This window comes from Plasmodium relictum (assembly GCF_900005765.1).
Source record: "Plasmodium relictum strain SGS1 genome assembly, chromosome: 11".
NCBI lineage: Eukaryota > Apicomplexa > Aconoidasida > Haemosporida > Plasmodiidae > Plasmodium > Plasmodium relictum.
The window spans coordinates 1,475,174-1,492,481 of NC_041689.1; the positions used below are offsets into that span (position 1 = coordinate 1,475,174).

Consider the following 17,308-nt stretch of genomic DNA (forward strand, 5'->3'; position numbering starts at 1 on the left):
ACAATTATTTCAATAAAAAAAACTTTCATTTTTTAAGATAATAAAAAAAAAAAAAAAAAAATATATATTTACACAAAAAAATAAGATGAAATATTAAAAAAAAGAATATTGTAGAGTTTATTTTTGTAAAAATTATAAAAGTACAAAAAAAAAAAAAATTTATTTATTCCTTTTTTTTTTTATAGACACAAAAATAGAAATAAATTTGAGCTAATTTTTTTATTTTTTATTTTTAAATAAATATATACCATTTTTCTTATAAAAAATTTCAATCAATGTTAGTAGAAAATTATTATGAGAAATATAAATATTACTATTTTTATATAAAAATAACATAAAAATTGTTAACAAAAAGATATATAAAGAATAAATTTTTTTATATGATATATATATTTAAAATGTATTCTTCTATCTTTACACTTCAATTTTATTATAATAGTGTGAAGTGTTATTTCATGAGAAAAAATGAGTCTACTACTTATAACCTAGTAGTTCTAACTGAGTAAATATGTTACACATATCTTGAAAAGAGGATAAAGATGAATTATCAAAAGCGTTACGAATTTCATCATTTGATACAGTATAACTAACAGTTTTAACATTTTTATCTACATAATATAAATGTAGTTTCCTTTTTGTTGTACTGTTTTTTATTACATTATTTCTACATATTCCAATTAAATACCAAGATGTTTTATAAATCTGTGTATGTAAAATAATGTAATCCTGCAATATTGCTTTAGCATAATATAACAATAATTGCTCATCAATTATATATTTATGAAAAGAGAAAAAATATATATCCTCTTTTTTATTTTTTTTATATACATATATATCATTAACATTTTGAATGGATTCATTAAATATATCATTATTAGTATAAATTCCTTTTTCAAAAGCTACTACATAAATTCTAGAAATATTTTTATTTATGTCAGTAGAATTTTTAACATATTCATTTGTAGATGATTTAATTGAAGTTATTCCCTTTAGATCAGTTAATATTAAAATACTATATTCACTGGTCATATAAATTTTTTCTTTCTTCACTATCATCTCAGCAAATGAAATAGTTTTTTCTAATGCTCCTAGAATATTTTCTATATCTGATGATTTTTGAACTATATCAATTTTGACATTTCCTGCATCAATATACTTGTATAACTCTATTAGTAAATTATTATTAGAGTAAGTGACTACATAATATTTATTATAAGGAAAGAAAACATTTTTTTTTAAAAATTCAATAAAATATGCTCTCTCATTTTTTTTAAATGAATTTAAAAAAGAGTCATCAATTAATACTATTGTAATAATTCTTATTATATTTTTATCAAAAATTTTTTGTGATATAGAATCATGATTAATTGGAAACGTTTGCTTATATGTTTTTTGAAAAGTAAACTTTTCATAGTTATCTAAGAAGTCTGTTTTTGCATAAAAATTTTCATTATTTTGAGAATTAATTAAGAAAGGTTCAAATATTTTTTCGCAATTAACAGCTTTAAATAAAAGAAATAAATGAGATTCATATTTTTTATATTTTTTTAATTTGTATATTAAATTGCTTATACATGGTGTTTTCATATTATTTTTTAATATCTTATCTACTTCTAATTCAAGTTTTTTTTTTATTTTTCTAGGATTATATTTTGCTTCCAATTCAACTTGTACATTCAATTTTTTTTCATTATTTTTAATTATTAAAGGAAATAATATAGTAAAATGCTTATTTGTTAATTTATATGAATTAATATGGTAAATAATATTTTTTTCTTCTTTGGAGCATTCATGATAAACTAAATTGTAGCAAGACGTGTATATTTGTGCATCACATGTTTCACTTAACTCAATATTAGAATTCCCAATATCTGATAAAATGGATAGTTTAATTTCTAATTCTTTTTCATCAAAAACAAATATATTCATATAAAAAATATATTTATTATCATCCTTTTCTCTATAGTATAAGTCACTCATATACACATTTTTATTTTCAATTGGATAAATAAATAATGATTGTGCTTCCTTTATATATTTATTTTCTTTGTTTAAACAATACAATGTAAAATACCAATATTCATGGTTCCTATATTTCTTTACATTTATTGCAAAGTGTATGGTATCATTATTTCTCACCGTATCTTTTTCAATTTTTATTATATGTTCTTCATCTAATACCGGCTTAAAGGAAGAACTAGGTAATAATAAACTATGATTATAAACATTTAATCTATATTCACTATTTGTTATAACTGATATAAATTTGTGAATAGATTTTAATTCAATTAAACATTTATTAAAAACATGCTCTTCCAAAAAAAGTAATCTCAGATGCACAATAAGAGGGTTTTCTAGCAATGCATAGTTATTGATAGGCTTAAAAAAAAAAATAAGTAAAATAATCATAAAAAAATTATATAAAAGAATTATTATTTTTTTTTTTAATATATTACTTCTACTTTAAGTTGAGTTAATTCAGGTGTAGATGCAATTGCCATATGAGATTTAATCCAAGTAATACTGTCTGAATATTTTTTTATAAATTTGTTTATAAATTTTTTTGAACATATATCATGTGATACCTTTTCTAATATATTTTTATGTTCATCAGTGATTATGAAATTTACCGTATCAACAGTATAAATATGAATTACCCAATTATTATCGCTTTCTAAATTTAGCAAAGGATTATTAATATTTTCAATAAAAATTTCTAGTTTATTATTTATATCCTTAAAATATAAAAATATATATATATATATATATATATATATATATATATATATATATATATATATAATATATATATTATTTTAAAAATCATTATTTATAAAATATAAAAAATACTTTACTATTCTTTGATTTCAATATAAACTCATAGCTTCTAAATATGTAAGTGCATTGTTCAAAAACATTCGGTTTTATATTTAAGCATGGATTTTCAGAATTTATATTAAAACAGGAATTAGAATAGCATAAATCCATTGGTAATTTTATACTTATCATTACATTATCTTAAGAAATGTAAGAATATATATATATATATATATATATATATATATATATATATATATATATAAATATAAATATTTTTTTTTAGCTATCTGATTTAATCATTAACCTGTTTTTAGTGTTGTTTGTATTTTATTAAAATTTATTTCAACTGTATAAGTAGACTTATGAGCACCATAAAATTTTTTGCTTGTGCTTAACTGAATATCAAAATTTTTTCTTAAATCTGGAACTAAGTTTAAGATCTTTCAAATGAAACAATTTAAGCATTATAGTTATATATATATATATATATATATATGTATATTTTTTTTTTATACTTCTGCATTAGTGGTACTGTTACAATATAATAAAAATAGATTGTTATAAGTACTTTTCTGTAAAAATACTTCTGATAATTTGTCATAATAAATTGTGCATTCTTGATTTCCTGTATTGCTACTATTTTTTTCAGCAATAGAAAAAATCCTATAAAAAAGAAATTACATAAATACATGCATATATTTAAAAATTAAGTGATAGTTTATTTTATTATTAATTAACCAAGCACCCTCTGAATTTAAACCTTCTTTTAAGATTTCAACAGAAATTTTTAAAAAATAATTTGATGGATATATAACTCCTTCATTTGAAAAGAAATTTTCTTGAAAAAAAATAACAAAAAAGAAATAAAAAAAAGAAATATTATTATTCTTAGTATCAAAAAAAAAGTTACTTATATACTTAGAGATTTTTCTGAATATTCATATTCAGGTGGTACACTTTTTGTATTCTCTTTATTTTTAAAAGGATATTTATATATTTTAAATTTCTTTAATTCATCAGTTGATAACTTTATCAAATACATTTTGGACGTTATTAAATAATCGCATGTGTCTGAAAAATAAAAAAAAAGATATATATATATATATATAAATAGTTATATAAAAAAACGTATAATGTATATATATATATGAAGCAAGTAAATAAATTTATGAAACTATGTTTTTTATTCTCTTTTTTGATAAATCTTTCCTTTTTCATTTATTTCTGTCTTGTTCAGGTTAAATTCCACGTTTTCTTGTATCACATTAGTATCTTCTTTTTTAAATGATAAAATTTGTAAATTTCCTTTTACAGTTATATCAAAGTTATAAAAAAAAAAAAAGAAATATTTGAATTTGTATATATAGAAACATAATAGTCTTTATTTAATAGAAGAAAAAAAAGAAGGTAATGGAAAAATTACTTCCTGGTATTAATGAAACTAAAAAAAATTCTTTTGCACTTTTTTTTATGTTGAATGTTAAAATCATTTCTATTTCAAATTTATTGATATGACTTTTGCTTGTATTTACCTTTAAAATAATTTTTTTTTTTTTTTTAATTATTAGATATTTTTTTAAAATTATTCTATTTTTTAGAATATATATGTATTTTTTTATTTTTTTAATTAATTTTTTACTTTTTTCACATTTTTGAAAGTAAAAACAAAATTATCATCATAAATGCAAGTGGTAATTTTTATAAAATAGACTAGAATCAACGGACAAAAAAATAAGTATTTCATTATAATAAAATATTTCTTTTTTCTATTTAATATATATTTTAGTATACAAAGGAATTTTATTATTATTTTGTCTATTTCTATAATTTTAAGTTTAACTATTTATTTTAAAACCTTTTAATATATATATATCATTAAAATTATTGATCATTCATTTATTAAAAAGAAAAAAATTTTATGATATAATTTTAGTTATATTAATGTTTACATTATTTATTATTATCTTTTTTTCTATTATTTATAAAAAAAAAAACCTTAATCCTTAAAAAAAAAAAAAAACTATCTTTTTATAATAGAATTATTTAAAATTAAATAATTTAAAATAAAAAAAAATAATAAATATGTTTTTCTAAATATTAATTAGGAAAATATAATAGTAATTTTTTAGAGAATTCTAAAAATTTATATACATTTATACATAATATTTATAATGCACTATTTAAATTGTTTTTTTTCAATAATTTCACGCATATTTAGAGAGAAAAAAAAAAAATTATATAATTATCTTTTTTATAAAATAATTTTTTTTTTTACATGTTTTAAGAAAATAAAATAATATAGAAATGTTTTGTTTATTATTATGAATGTTTTTGTGTATATAAATTTAAATTTTCATTGAAAAAAATAAAAATGTAAAACAGAACACATGCTAAATATAAAGTTGTTTTTTCATTTTAACATTTGAAGAGATAAATATCTTTCAAAATTTCAAAATTTCAGTAAGTTTTTGTTAATTGTATTATTGTGTAATTATTTTTAAAAAACAGAATCATCATTTTTAATAAAAATATCATTGGATCACTATTATAAATATATATTTTTTTTTTAATAATATCGTAAAACTTCTGCTTTTAATCTCATAGCATTAACTGCTTTACTTTCTTTCATATCATATATATATATATATTTGTGTTATTTTTTAAATAATGTATGTTTATAGAAATACATTTTTTAAAAAAATCTGATTTTTTTTTTTTTTTTTAAATTTTTTATTAAATTTTAAAGGAAGCATATAAATTCCTATTTATTTTAAACTTTTCTTTTTTTCAATTTTTGTGTTAATATTATGTTATAAAAGACTTCTATATATTTTTTTTTTAAATATTCTCATTAATAATAATCATATTGCATAATGTAACATTTTCACTTTGAAGGTTTCCTTTTTTTTTTCCGTTTTTAAAATATATAAAAAATTTTACATTTAAATTATATAAATATATATATATATGAGAATTATAGATAAAATAACATATTTATATAAAAAATTTATAAAAAAGAAGACAAATAATTCAGAAGAAGTAAATTTTGATAAATTAGTAAATGATAATGTAGAAGAGTTAAAAATTGAAGATAAAGAAGAAAAAGAAAAATTAAAAAAAAAATGGAGAGATATCTTAATAAAAAATTCAGAAAAATATGGAAAAGTTTCCAAAGGAAATAAAGTAAAAATTTATAATGATGGATTGTCAGCATTTAGTGATATATTAAGGTCAATTGATAAAAGTAAAAAAAGAGTATGGTTTGAATCATATATATTTGATGATTCAAGATTAGCTGAAATAATTGTTAATAGTTTATGTAATGCATCAAAAAGAGGATGTGATGTAATTTTATTAATTGATTATATTGGAAGTTTAAAAATGAAAAGTAAATGGGTAAACAAGCTTAAAGAAAATAATGTAAACATTATCTTTTTTAACACTTTTTTAAATTCATTTCTAAATATGTTACCAATTTTTTTTCGAGATCATAGAAAAATAATTATAACAGATAACTGTGCTTACTGCGGTTCAATGAACGTATCAGAAAATGTAATACCAAATGAAAATTTTGATAAAAAGGAGAATGGGGAAAAAAAAAGTAAATGCTTAGAATATTATGATTTGCATATGAAAATTAAAGGTCCATCAGTAAAAGATTTGGCAGATGTATTTCTTGATTCATTAAAAATGACAAAAAGTTCAATTATTAGGAATCCAATAGAAAAGCAAAAAATGTATTTTAGTGACGATTCCTGTTTTATACAGGTATTAGAATCTAATGTTCTTAGAAAAGTTAAATCTATTCAATTAACCTTTGATTATATTATAAAAAATGCAGCATATAATATTTATATTACTACTAGCTATTTTCTGCCTCCTGGATTTTTAAGAAGAGCTTTATTTTCTGCTTTATCCAATGGAGTTAATATTTCTTTCCTTTTTTCAGGGAATTCAGATGTATATGGTGATGTCCCTGCTACTTATTATATAATGAAAAAATTTTTAAAAAAATTTCATAAAAAAAACTCAACTGGTGAATATAATAAAATTCTTATAAATTATTTAAATTTACGTAAAAATTTATATTATCAAAATTTTATAAGAAATCCAAAAAATATACATCAAAATAAAAAGAAAAAAAATAGAGGTACTAATAAATTTTATTTTTTTCAAAAAAAACATTGTCATGCTAAAAATTTAGTTGTTGACAACCTTTGGTGTGCTATTGGATCATTTAATTGGGATAGGTTCTCATCAAGAAGAAATTTAGAAGTTATGATATCTATTTTTGATAAGAAAGTTTGTGATCAATTTATAAAAGAGCATCAAAATAAAATAAAAGATAATTCAATCGAAATTACTTTACCTCATATAACAAACAGAAACGTTTTTCAAATTCTTATGAGTTATTGTGCTTATCACCTTGGAAAGTTATCAGGAAGAAATATCTTTGATGGATTATCTAATAATAGCAAAAAAACGATTCTAAGAAAAGCTTTAATAAATAAATATTTAAATGATAATTGCATTCAAAATATATCTTTAAACATGATGTGGGGAGTTTAGAAAAAAAATATTAGATAAAGAAAAGTTATAAAAAAATATCCTTAAAAATAAATAGGTATTGTACATCTATATATATACACACTCTTATAAAATTTACTGCTTTTATTAATAATAAAAATTAAATAACTTCTTAAACTATTATTTTAAATCAGAAAAAAGTAATTCATATTCACAAAAATTTTAGTCTTCGATATGGAAAAAACAAAAACAAAAGCAGAAAAGAAAAAAAATAAAAATAAAATAAAATAAAATAAAATAAAAAAAAAAAAACAAAACAAAAAAAAAAAAAAAAAAAAAAAAAAAAAACAAAAAAACAAAAAACAAAAACAAAAAAAAACAAAAAATGGTAAATAAAAACAAAGGTCAACAATTAAATATAAAAAAATAATTAAAAAGAGGAATACTATTAAATATAATAATATTTTTTTGTTTTTTTTCTTAATTATTTATGAAATCATGATTTTTTTTCTTTAACACTTTTAGCTAATATCATTAAATCTGTTCTTAATCTAATATTTTCAATTAAAGTTTCCTCCATTATTTTTTTCATTTCTTCATAATTTAATTTGTTATTAAAAATGCTGAAGCTCTTATCTAACCTGTAAAAGAAGAAAAGTTATATATTTCAAAATATATATATATATATATATATATATATATATACATAAACATTTAAAAAAATGGAAAGACTAAAATAATTTTAGAATTTTACATTATATATATGTTAAAAATAAAGTAAAATAAATTGTTTAATTAAAAGTACCTAAAATGCTCTTCATTTAATGCATGTTTTTTTATCAGATGAGAAATTATTTTACTTTTATTGTTTACGTCTTCTTGTAGTAATAATTGATCTTCTCTCAGCCTTTCTATTTCTTTCGTTAATTCGTTAATTTCATTTAAAAGCTCTTTTATTTTTAAGTTTTGATGTGATTCATTAATTTCACTATTTATTGTGTTATCTTTTTTAGCATCTTGAAATTTATCTAAAAGACATTCATATTTTTTTTGTATCATTTCATTTTCTTTTTTTTCTTGTGATAATAATTTTTTCATTTCTTTCAACTGAGTGTTAGTACTATTTTTGCTTTTTAAAGAAAAGTATTTATATTCTTCTAAAAGAAGTTTATAATAATTTATTTTATTTATTAATTCTTCGTTATTTTCATAATCTGTAAGATTTTTTTTTTTTACTTTTATATCATTTTCTTTATTAATTATTAAATTTTTATTCATTTCGTTTCTTTTATCTAATGATGATAAATAATCATTTTTTATTGAAAGTCCATAATTATTAAATAATAAATTGTTTTCAATGCTTAACTTTTTATCATTTCTTATTAACATTTTGTCATCCTTTAATAAAATTTTATTATTACTATTAATAATTTTTTTATTATTATCATTGTTATATAAATTTTTACTATTATCATTATCAGAAACTTTCTTATTACTATTTTTAGAAAATGCTTCATCATTATTTAATGTAAGTTTTTCATTCTTCTTGTTTAATAGTCGTATGTATTTTAGTTTAACCTTTTTTTGTTTAAAAAATTTTTTTATTTTTTTTTTCTCCTTGCTATATTTAAAAATGCGCTTATTCATATAATTTCTCAGAAACGATGTATATTTCTCTTTTATTTTTTTCTCATCTTTTTTAATATCATAAAAAGTTCTTTTATAAATATTTAGATCTTCTTTTGTTAGTTGGAAGTATTCATAATACTTCTTTAATTTTTCTGTAAGAACTTTTTTTTCATTTTTTAGTGATACACATAATAAAGATTTTTTATTTATTGAAGATTCTAAGCTTTTTATATAACACTTTAACTCAAAGTTTTTTTTCATATATATCATTTTATCTTGTAATAAATTATGTAATTTTTGTTTTTCATCTTTTAATTTTTTTATTTCAATTTCCAGATTTTCAAATTTTTCATTTAAGTAATTGTTATCATAATTTTCTGAATCATTTTTTATATGAGAAATTTGACCTGACAATTGTAATAATTGATTGGTTTGTCTTTCATTTATATCAGATAACATTTTTTCTTTTTTTTTTAAATCAGTTATTTCATTTACATACTTCTTTTTGAGATCATTAATGTATTTCATATTATCTAAATCATTATTACAATATATTATATTATTAAATAAATCATTTATATCACCAATAAATAATTTAAATAGTTTCTGAATACATAATTTAAAGGAATCTATGTTATTATCATTTCTATTATCATGCTGTTTTTTTAATGATATTATATTTTCTATAATGGTACTATATTCTTCATTAACCAAATTATGATTTATATTTTTAATTATCTCATCCTCAAACCTATTTAAATCATTTTTTTTTAAAAAGAAATCAGTTTCTATTGAAATGTCTTTTTTTCTTAACTGCTGTTTTTCATCATTTTTTAAATCACAGTTATAATATAATATATCACAATTTTTATTATCGTCATTTGAAATAATATCTTCATTTTTACTTAAAGAATTCTTATTTTCATCTTTATTTATTTTTACTTTATTTAATTTTTTATTTAATGTTACAGCTTTTTCATAATTGTTAGAAATCTTATTTTTTTCAATTTCCTTTTTTTTTTTTGTTGTTATGCTTTTATTTGTTAAATTTTCATAATCATTATTTGTTTGCTCAATTAAATCTTCATTTTTTATATTTAACATTATGTCAACTTGATTATTTTTATTATTAATTTCATAATTTTCTGGGAAAACAGAATAATTTTTATTTTCTTTCATACCTCTTGTTTCTAAACTACCATTATTATTATTTCTATTAATATCACTAATTTTATTTTTCTTCATGTTATTACTGCTAATGCAATTTTTTTTTTCATTATTACTTATTAAATTATTTTTATTATTTTCATTTTCATTATTACCGTTATTATCATCAATATAATCTTCATCTTCCTTGTTAAAACTATTTTCTTTTTTATTGCAATTAAGTCCCTTTTTTATGTTTTCGTTTATTTCTTCTATTTTTACTTTTTCATTGTCTTTAATATCAATATTCTCTTTCTGTTTTTTAAGATTTTCAAAAATTTTATTTTCTTGAGCTATTATTTTTGTTTCATCTTCTTTTTCATCTCCTTTTTCATATTCCTGTTGTGAACAAAAAAGAATCAACTGATCGTTATTTTCTTCTTTAGCGTTTTCACTTGAAAAAAACATATTATCATTCGCTTTTTCTTTCTTTAAAATATTTTTCATCATTTCGTTTTTATTATTTTTATTGGTAGTATTGTTATTTTTTATATTTGATGAAATACTACCTTCTTTTTCTTCTTTAATAGATTTATAATTTTCTTTTATATTTATATTATGTTCATTTAATATTGAATTACACATTGTCTCGTTACATTTAATTAAGATATTTTCATTATTTTTAATAGGATTTAATGAAGTTAATTCTGAATTGTAACTTTTTTTAAGGTCACATATGTTATTATATTTTTCATTTTCTACTTTTTTTTTATTTTCATTATTTCTTAATTCATTTTTCTCATAAATTATATCTGTGTCTGATACTAAATCACAGTTCATATTTCGTTTTTCTTCTAAAAAAAATGAACCATTTTTTTTGTTTTGATTTATTAATTCAATATTTAATTGATTAAAAATTTTATTTTTTGCTAATTCTATATCATATAAAAATTTAAACATGGTATTATGCAAAGAATACGCATATATATATATATATATTTAAAGAAAAAAAAAAAAATACATATACATAGAAAAAATGTAAAGTAGAAGAAGTTTATGTTATTTCCTCAATAAAAATAGTAATGAACTCCATTAAAGAAAAACGAGAGAATTTTAATTTCCAAAAATTATGATAAGAAATAAATATAATTACTATTGAAATAAAATTTTTTTTTTGAATTTTACTTCAAAATTTCTATTGAAATTTTCATTCTTAAAGAAAAAAATTATATTAAAAAATATATTTTTCAATTTAATTACACATATTTTGACAAATTAAAATTAATCAAGAAAATAATAATAAGAGAAAAATAAAAAAATAAAATAAATTAAGAACTGCTTTCTTTTTAGTTTAATATGTTTTATTAAATCCTTTTTATTATATATTAATTCATATTTTTATACTTACAAAAAATATTAAGAGATGAAATTTTAATATTTGTCAAATAGAATAAATAAATAAAAATGCAATATGAATTTTATAATCTTTATTATATTATTACTTTATTGTGTATTCCTACTTTTTATATTATCCTTGTGAAATTCATTAAAAAAAAATTCTGCTAAAGTAATAGAAAAATTTAATTTAATAAATTTCGCCTTTTACATATATCTTTGATGCCTTATATTTTATACATTGCATGTTTTAAAACAACACTTGAAAAAAAAAAAAAAAATATTTAACTTTAATTTTGTTATAGAAATATAAAAGTGCACATTTTATTATTTTTGTTTTTATATCTGTATAATGAAAAACTTAAAATTACTAGAACAAAGATATTAATAAATAAGCTGATTTAAATGAAAAAATTATTTCATCTTTAATTTGAAACCTTATTTAAATTATTAAAAATCTTAAACAACTTCAATGAAAAAAACAATTATCGAAATTACATTAATAATTAAAATAAATATTTAAATTAGTCTTAATAAATGATATAAATAATATATTTTAAATATTTAAATAAATTATTTATAAAATAACTATTTAAATTAACATTGAAAATTAATTATTTTAATTCATTACTAATGTGAATTATTAAAATAAAAAAAAAATATATATATTTGTAAATCTTTTAAATTACTACATACAGTTTTAATGCAGTTTCAAATTAAATTTTTTTTAATTTTATTTTTTAATATATGATAATTCAAAATGTATATAATATAATAAATTTTTTTGAAAATTCTTATTTTATACATAAACATTAGGAATGAAAAATTATAAATATAATGGATAATTAATTTTAAAGTTTTATATTAATATATAATAAAGTTTTAACTTTTTTTCTTTTTTATGATTATTTGTTATTTATGTAAATAATATTTAAAAAAGATAAAAATTAAAAATTATACACATTCTTAAAAGTCTTTCAATTATACCAATTTCCATGCTCTTTTCTTCTATAAAAATCAATTTCGTTTTACCTTAGATTAATATCAGTATATTTTATATGTGGATTACCAATATATACACTTGAATATTTAACAATTTTATTGTTTTTTTTTTGTTCATTTATATGTGCAGTAAAACTCAATAACCTTGCTAAAAAATATAAAACTGATAAAAACTCCATTGGAATATCTAATAAATAAAAAGTTAAAAGAGTATAATAATATGATGAAGCATATTTATTTTCTCTTTTTAAAAAAATATTTTCTATTTTAGTAAAATGATTTAAAATGTCTAAACTTGATTGAGAAGTGTTTGAACAATAATTCATTAAATACTGTTTTAAAACATTGCTCTTTTTCAAAAAGAAACAATTTCTATAAAAAAAGAAATTTATGTTACTTATTTTATGCATTTCATATTTATTTTTATCTATAGAAGAAAAATCAAAGTTTAAAAAAGATTTAAGTGACAAATCAAAATTAATTTTTTTAAAGATATCTATGTAAAAAGAAGCAGCAGATAAGCATATATTAAAATAATTATCTTCAATGTTAGACATCATTCTTATTAAATAAGTTTTTTCATTAATATTATTCTCGCTTATCAATATTAAAAGGATATTTAACAATTTTATTTTTTCTTTTTTAATTTTGTTTTCATTTTCGTTTAGTTTTTCTTTTTCACAAGCAATCTTTTCATTACCCTTTTTTCTAATTTTCCATTTAGCAGAACAATTTTCAATAAAAATTGAACAAAAATTATCAAACTTTTTTTCATAAATTTCTGAATAATCCTTTTTATTAGTATAAAAAAGCGTTATTAATCTTAAAGAACATGCTAATACTTTATAATAACTTAAATTAATATCATTATTATTTTTTTCGTGTAAAGAAAAATTAAGCATGCATATCCTTATTAATTCTAACAAATTAGAATTTTCAAAAATTTCATTTACTTTTAAGATTTTTTTTCCATCAAAATTTTTAAATACGTTTTCAAAATAATTTTTTTTTTCATTTAATTCTTTTAAATTAGGTAATCTTCCATATAATAATAAGAAAATAATTTCATCAAAAGTGGACAATTCACACAAATCACATATATTGAACCCCCTATAAAAAATTTCTATTATTATTTTATGTACTTTTACGAAAATTTGGACACATTATTAAATATTTATCAAGGAAAAAAATATATATATATATATATATATACAAGAAAAAAGATTATTTTTTTTTTTAACTACCTTTAAATTCAAAAAAAATTTCAGTTTCTAACATAATATGAGGGAGAGTTTGATCACTTTCTTTTTTTATTTTTTCATGGTTCTTATTAAAAGATAAATACTTTTTTTCAAAAAAAAAAGAATTTTTTAAAAAATGATATTTATTTTGCTTTAAAGAAAATATAGACAATTTTCTTTTTAAACTATTCATTGTACTAATATTGTATTTTACAAAAAAGTGAACTAAAAAATAAAGTTCAAATGAGTATAGACAAAAATTATATATATATAATATTATTACATATTTGTAAAAAAAATTAATAATACATTTATTCGTTATATATAAAATCTAACAAAGAATTAAAAAAAATTTTATATTTGAACTCAAAAAATATTGAAAAAATAGAATAAAAAAATAAAACACATGCAGTAAATAAAAAAAAAAAAAAAAATAAATAAATATATATATATATATATATATTTATATATATATCTTACAAATTTATTTATAAATGAAAAATATGAAAATAAAATTATATTCATTATTTTTTTTTTTTAGTCTTTAACATTATTTAATAAAACCTTTTTTCCTTTTTAATTATTTTTTAATATTATATTTTCTTCATGTATCTAGATTTTATATTAAGATATATATATATATGTATTTATTATTACATTTTTCATATATTTTTTTAAATATTAACATACATGTTTCTTAATTTTTTTTTAAGAAACTAGAGGCTATACATAATATTCATTTTTAGTTATATATATATATATATATATATATATGTAAAAACATTAAGTTTTTTTTTTTCTCTCCTCTAATTAATGAATTGTTGTTCTTAACCTATTTTATATATTTATCATCTTTTTAGTTCTTAGAACTTTATAGAAAATTATTTCATTATGTGTTTCTTATTTTATTTTATATTAATTTTTTTATTTTTTCTCTTTTTAACCTTTTTTACTTATTTTGTTGTTGTAAAATCATTAGTTACATAAAACAATAAAAAAAGTAAAAAAAAAAAAAAATAAATAATTCTTTTATTTTTTATGAATATATAGGTATTCGTACGTATATATTATATACAAGCGAAAAAAAATATACATATATATATATATATATATTTTAATTTTTTATTTCAATATTTTTAATTAAAAAAATTTTTTATAATAATTTTATAATAAAATTGTTTCAAATTTTTATTTTTTAAAAAATTACAGAAAAAGAGAATAATTTGTAGCATTTTTTTTTTTATAATGTTTTTTAATTATATATTTTAATTTTTATTATTTTTTTATAATTTAGATATAATATTTTTTGTTATTAAATTATGAAAAATAAAAATGTTTTTATAAGATAAATTATAAAGAATGATAATAAGTATTTATTTCTGTATATTATAGAAATAATCATCCCTTTATTTTAACTGTACTTTATTATTTTGATTTTATTATTTATTAATAAATCAGTTTATTTTATTAGTTTTGATATATAATTGTAATTTCAATATTTTATAGAAGAATTAAAACTTATGAGATGTTAAGTTAATGGGATTAATATATAGAAGAAAAATAAAAATAAGTTCATATATATTTAGAATTTCTTATTTCATTTCTTGTTTTAACTTTTTAAAATATTGAGACAAATATATATATATATATATATATATATATATATATATATATATATATATATATATATATATATATATATATATACATATATGTATATATGTATAAATAAGTATATTGGGGAATATGGAGATATTATTGGCAAAGATAATTTGTATATTTATTTTTATTATAGTTACAACAACAGGATGCTTTATACCTTATTTAATAGGAATATATGGAAAGAAGCATGAAAGTCAAAATGAAAATAAAATAAAAAATATTCTTTCTAATTTGAACTGTTTTGGTTCAGGTTTTATTTTTTCAATTATAATGTTCCATTTATTACCAGAAACTATTTTTGTTGTAACTGAGCATGATGATATGAAAATTTTTAATTCATATGATAAAGAGATAAAAATTCTTTATATATTTTTTTTCGTATTTATTGGGTTTTGTATGCAATTAGCTTTAGAATATGTCCTCCCAACAGATAGGCACATTTGTTGTGTTTTACATGAAAATGAGAATGTTATCCCTGATGAAAATTATATCAAGTAAAAAAATATATATTATATATATAGGAAATAAAAATTATTATCCTAAAAAAATTTTTTTTTTTTCAATTTTTATTTATATAAATATATATTCTTTTAAAATATTTATTTTCATTTATGTACTATATTAATTTCATTTTTATTATGATTCATTATATTCTTATATTACTGCAGCAAATTAGTAAAAACTAACGACAATTCTCACAACATAGAGATGCATAATGTGGTAATGAGACATTTTCTTTTTAATCGTCTTTAATATATTTTATATTTGTATTATATGAATTTTTATTGCTTTATTATTTATTTTTATTTTTATTTTTACTTTTTTAAAGATAATTAATGAAGCTCAATATCTTCATGCCTGTGAAAGTCATAATATTGCAAAAAAGAATTCTTGGGAATTTTTACAAGTCTTAACTATGCAATCATTTTTCTTAACAATCTCATTAGCTATTCATTCTTTCATTGAGGGTAAGATAAAAATATATTGTTTATGTGTAAAAAAATTTCTTATGTTTTATATTCAATAATATTTTTTTTATTTTATATTACTTTTTTTTTTTTTTAGGAATGGTTGTAGGAACATCAGATCAAGTAAATTATGTTTTTATAAATTCATTTTGCATTTTATCTCATAAATGGATAGCGGGAATAACAGTTTCTATATCATTAAATCAAAATAATTTAGTAATTTTTTTTTTAATAATATATACTGAATAATTAAAATGAATATACTACTCTAATATGTAAATTTGATACTTTATTTATTTTATTTTATTTTTAATTTTTTTTTTTGTAGAGTAACAGTTTAAAGACAATTTTATTAATAATATTTATAATTTCATCACCAATGGGAATTGTTTTAGGTTATTTAGTTCAAGCAGCTGGTACAAATTATTTTAAAAATTTGTAATATTATTTGATCAGATTTATTTTCTTATACTAATAAATTTTTTTTTATAGGAGAAAAGGTAACTTGCATAATTAATGCTATTTCTATAGGAACTTTACTTTTTATCGGATGTGAAGTAAATTATAAAAAAAAAAAAAAAGATATATATATATATTTGAAAAAGCTTTACCATATATATATATATTATTAATTTTCATTTATATATACATAATTCTTTTTTTTTTTTAGATATTATTAAATGAAATAAATGAAAAGTTTAGTAGAAAAGTTAGATTTACAAAATGGGTTAGTTTTTGTTTTTCATGTATTATTGCATTTTCAATAATATGCTTTATGGCTCATTTTTCTCCACATACACATTAGAAATATAAAGATTAATTTAATATAAAAAAGTATTATATATATTTATAGAACTTAAAATATTTGTTTTTATAATATATATATATATATATTATTAGAATGAAATATTAAGGAAT

The 17,308-nt window shown here is 17.2% G+C and overlaps 5 protein-coding genes across 5 annotated transcripts; 2 read left to right on the forward strand and 3 right to left on the reverse strand.

The window, feature by feature from the left end:
• Positions 1–474: 474 nt before the first annotated feature.
• On the reverse strand, positions 475–4,564 carry PRELSG_1138700 (conserved Plasmodium protein, unknown function; the record flags this gene model as incomplete). Its single annotated transcript, XM_028677674.1, has 10 exons — positions 475–2,379; positions 2,457–2,735; positions 2,851–3,017; positions 3,125–3,260; positions 3,336–3,483; positions 3,559–3,658; positions 3,739–3,891; positions 4,030–4,125; positions 4,244–4,352; positions 4,460–4,564. The coding sequence occupies 10 exons, from the start codon at positions 4,562–4,564 to the stop codon at positions 475–477; spliced, it is 3,198 nt and encodes a 1,065-aa protein (XP_028534039.1).
• A 1,223-nt stretch (positions 4,565–5,787) lies between these two features.
• On the forward strand, positions 5,788–7,389 carry CLS (mitochondrial cardiolipin synthase, putative; the record flags this gene model as incomplete). Its single annotated transcript, XM_028677675.1, has 1 exon — positions 5,788–7,389. One exon carries the CDS (start codon positions 5,788–5,790, stop codon positions 7,387–7,389), a length of 1,602 nt encoding a protein of 533 aa, XP_028534040.1.
• Positions 7,390–7,843: 454 nt separating this feature from the next.
• Positions 7,844–11,082, reverse strand: PRELSG_1138900 (conserved Plasmodium protein, unknown function; the record flags this gene model as incomplete). Its single annotated transcript, XM_028677676.1, has 2 exons — positions 7,844–7,988; positions 8,153–11,082. The coding sequence occupies 2 exons, from the start codon at positions 11,080–11,082 to the stop codon at positions 7,844–7,846; spliced, it is 3,075 nt and encodes a 1,024-aa protein (XP_028534041.1).
• A 1,463-nt stretch (positions 11,083–12,545) lies between these two features.
• Positions 12,546–13,953, reverse strand: PRELSG_1139000 (citrate synthase-like protein, putative; the record flags this gene model as incomplete). The annotated part of the gene is made up of 2 exons (XM_028677677.1): positions 12,546–13,642; positions 13,764–13,953. 2 exons carry the CDS (start codon positions 13,951–13,953, stop codon positions 12,546–12,548), a joined length of 1,287 nt encoding a protein of 428 aa, XP_028534042.1.
• A 1,553-nt stretch (positions 13,954–15,506) lies between these two features.
• PRELSG_1139100 (Zn2+ or Fe2+ permease, putative) lies at positions 15,507–17,195 on the forward strand (the record flags this gene model as incomplete). Its single annotated transcript, XM_028677678.1, has 7 exons — positions 15,507–15,916; positions 16,091–16,142; positions 16,252–16,390; positions 16,488–16,606; positions 16,719–16,806; positions 16,883–16,947; positions 17,061–17,195. 7 exons carry the CDS (start codon positions 15,507–15,509, stop codon positions 17,193–17,195), a joined length of 1,008 nt encoding a protein of 335 aa, XP_028534043.1.
• Between the last annotated feature and the right edge of the window lie 113 nt (positions 17,196–17,308).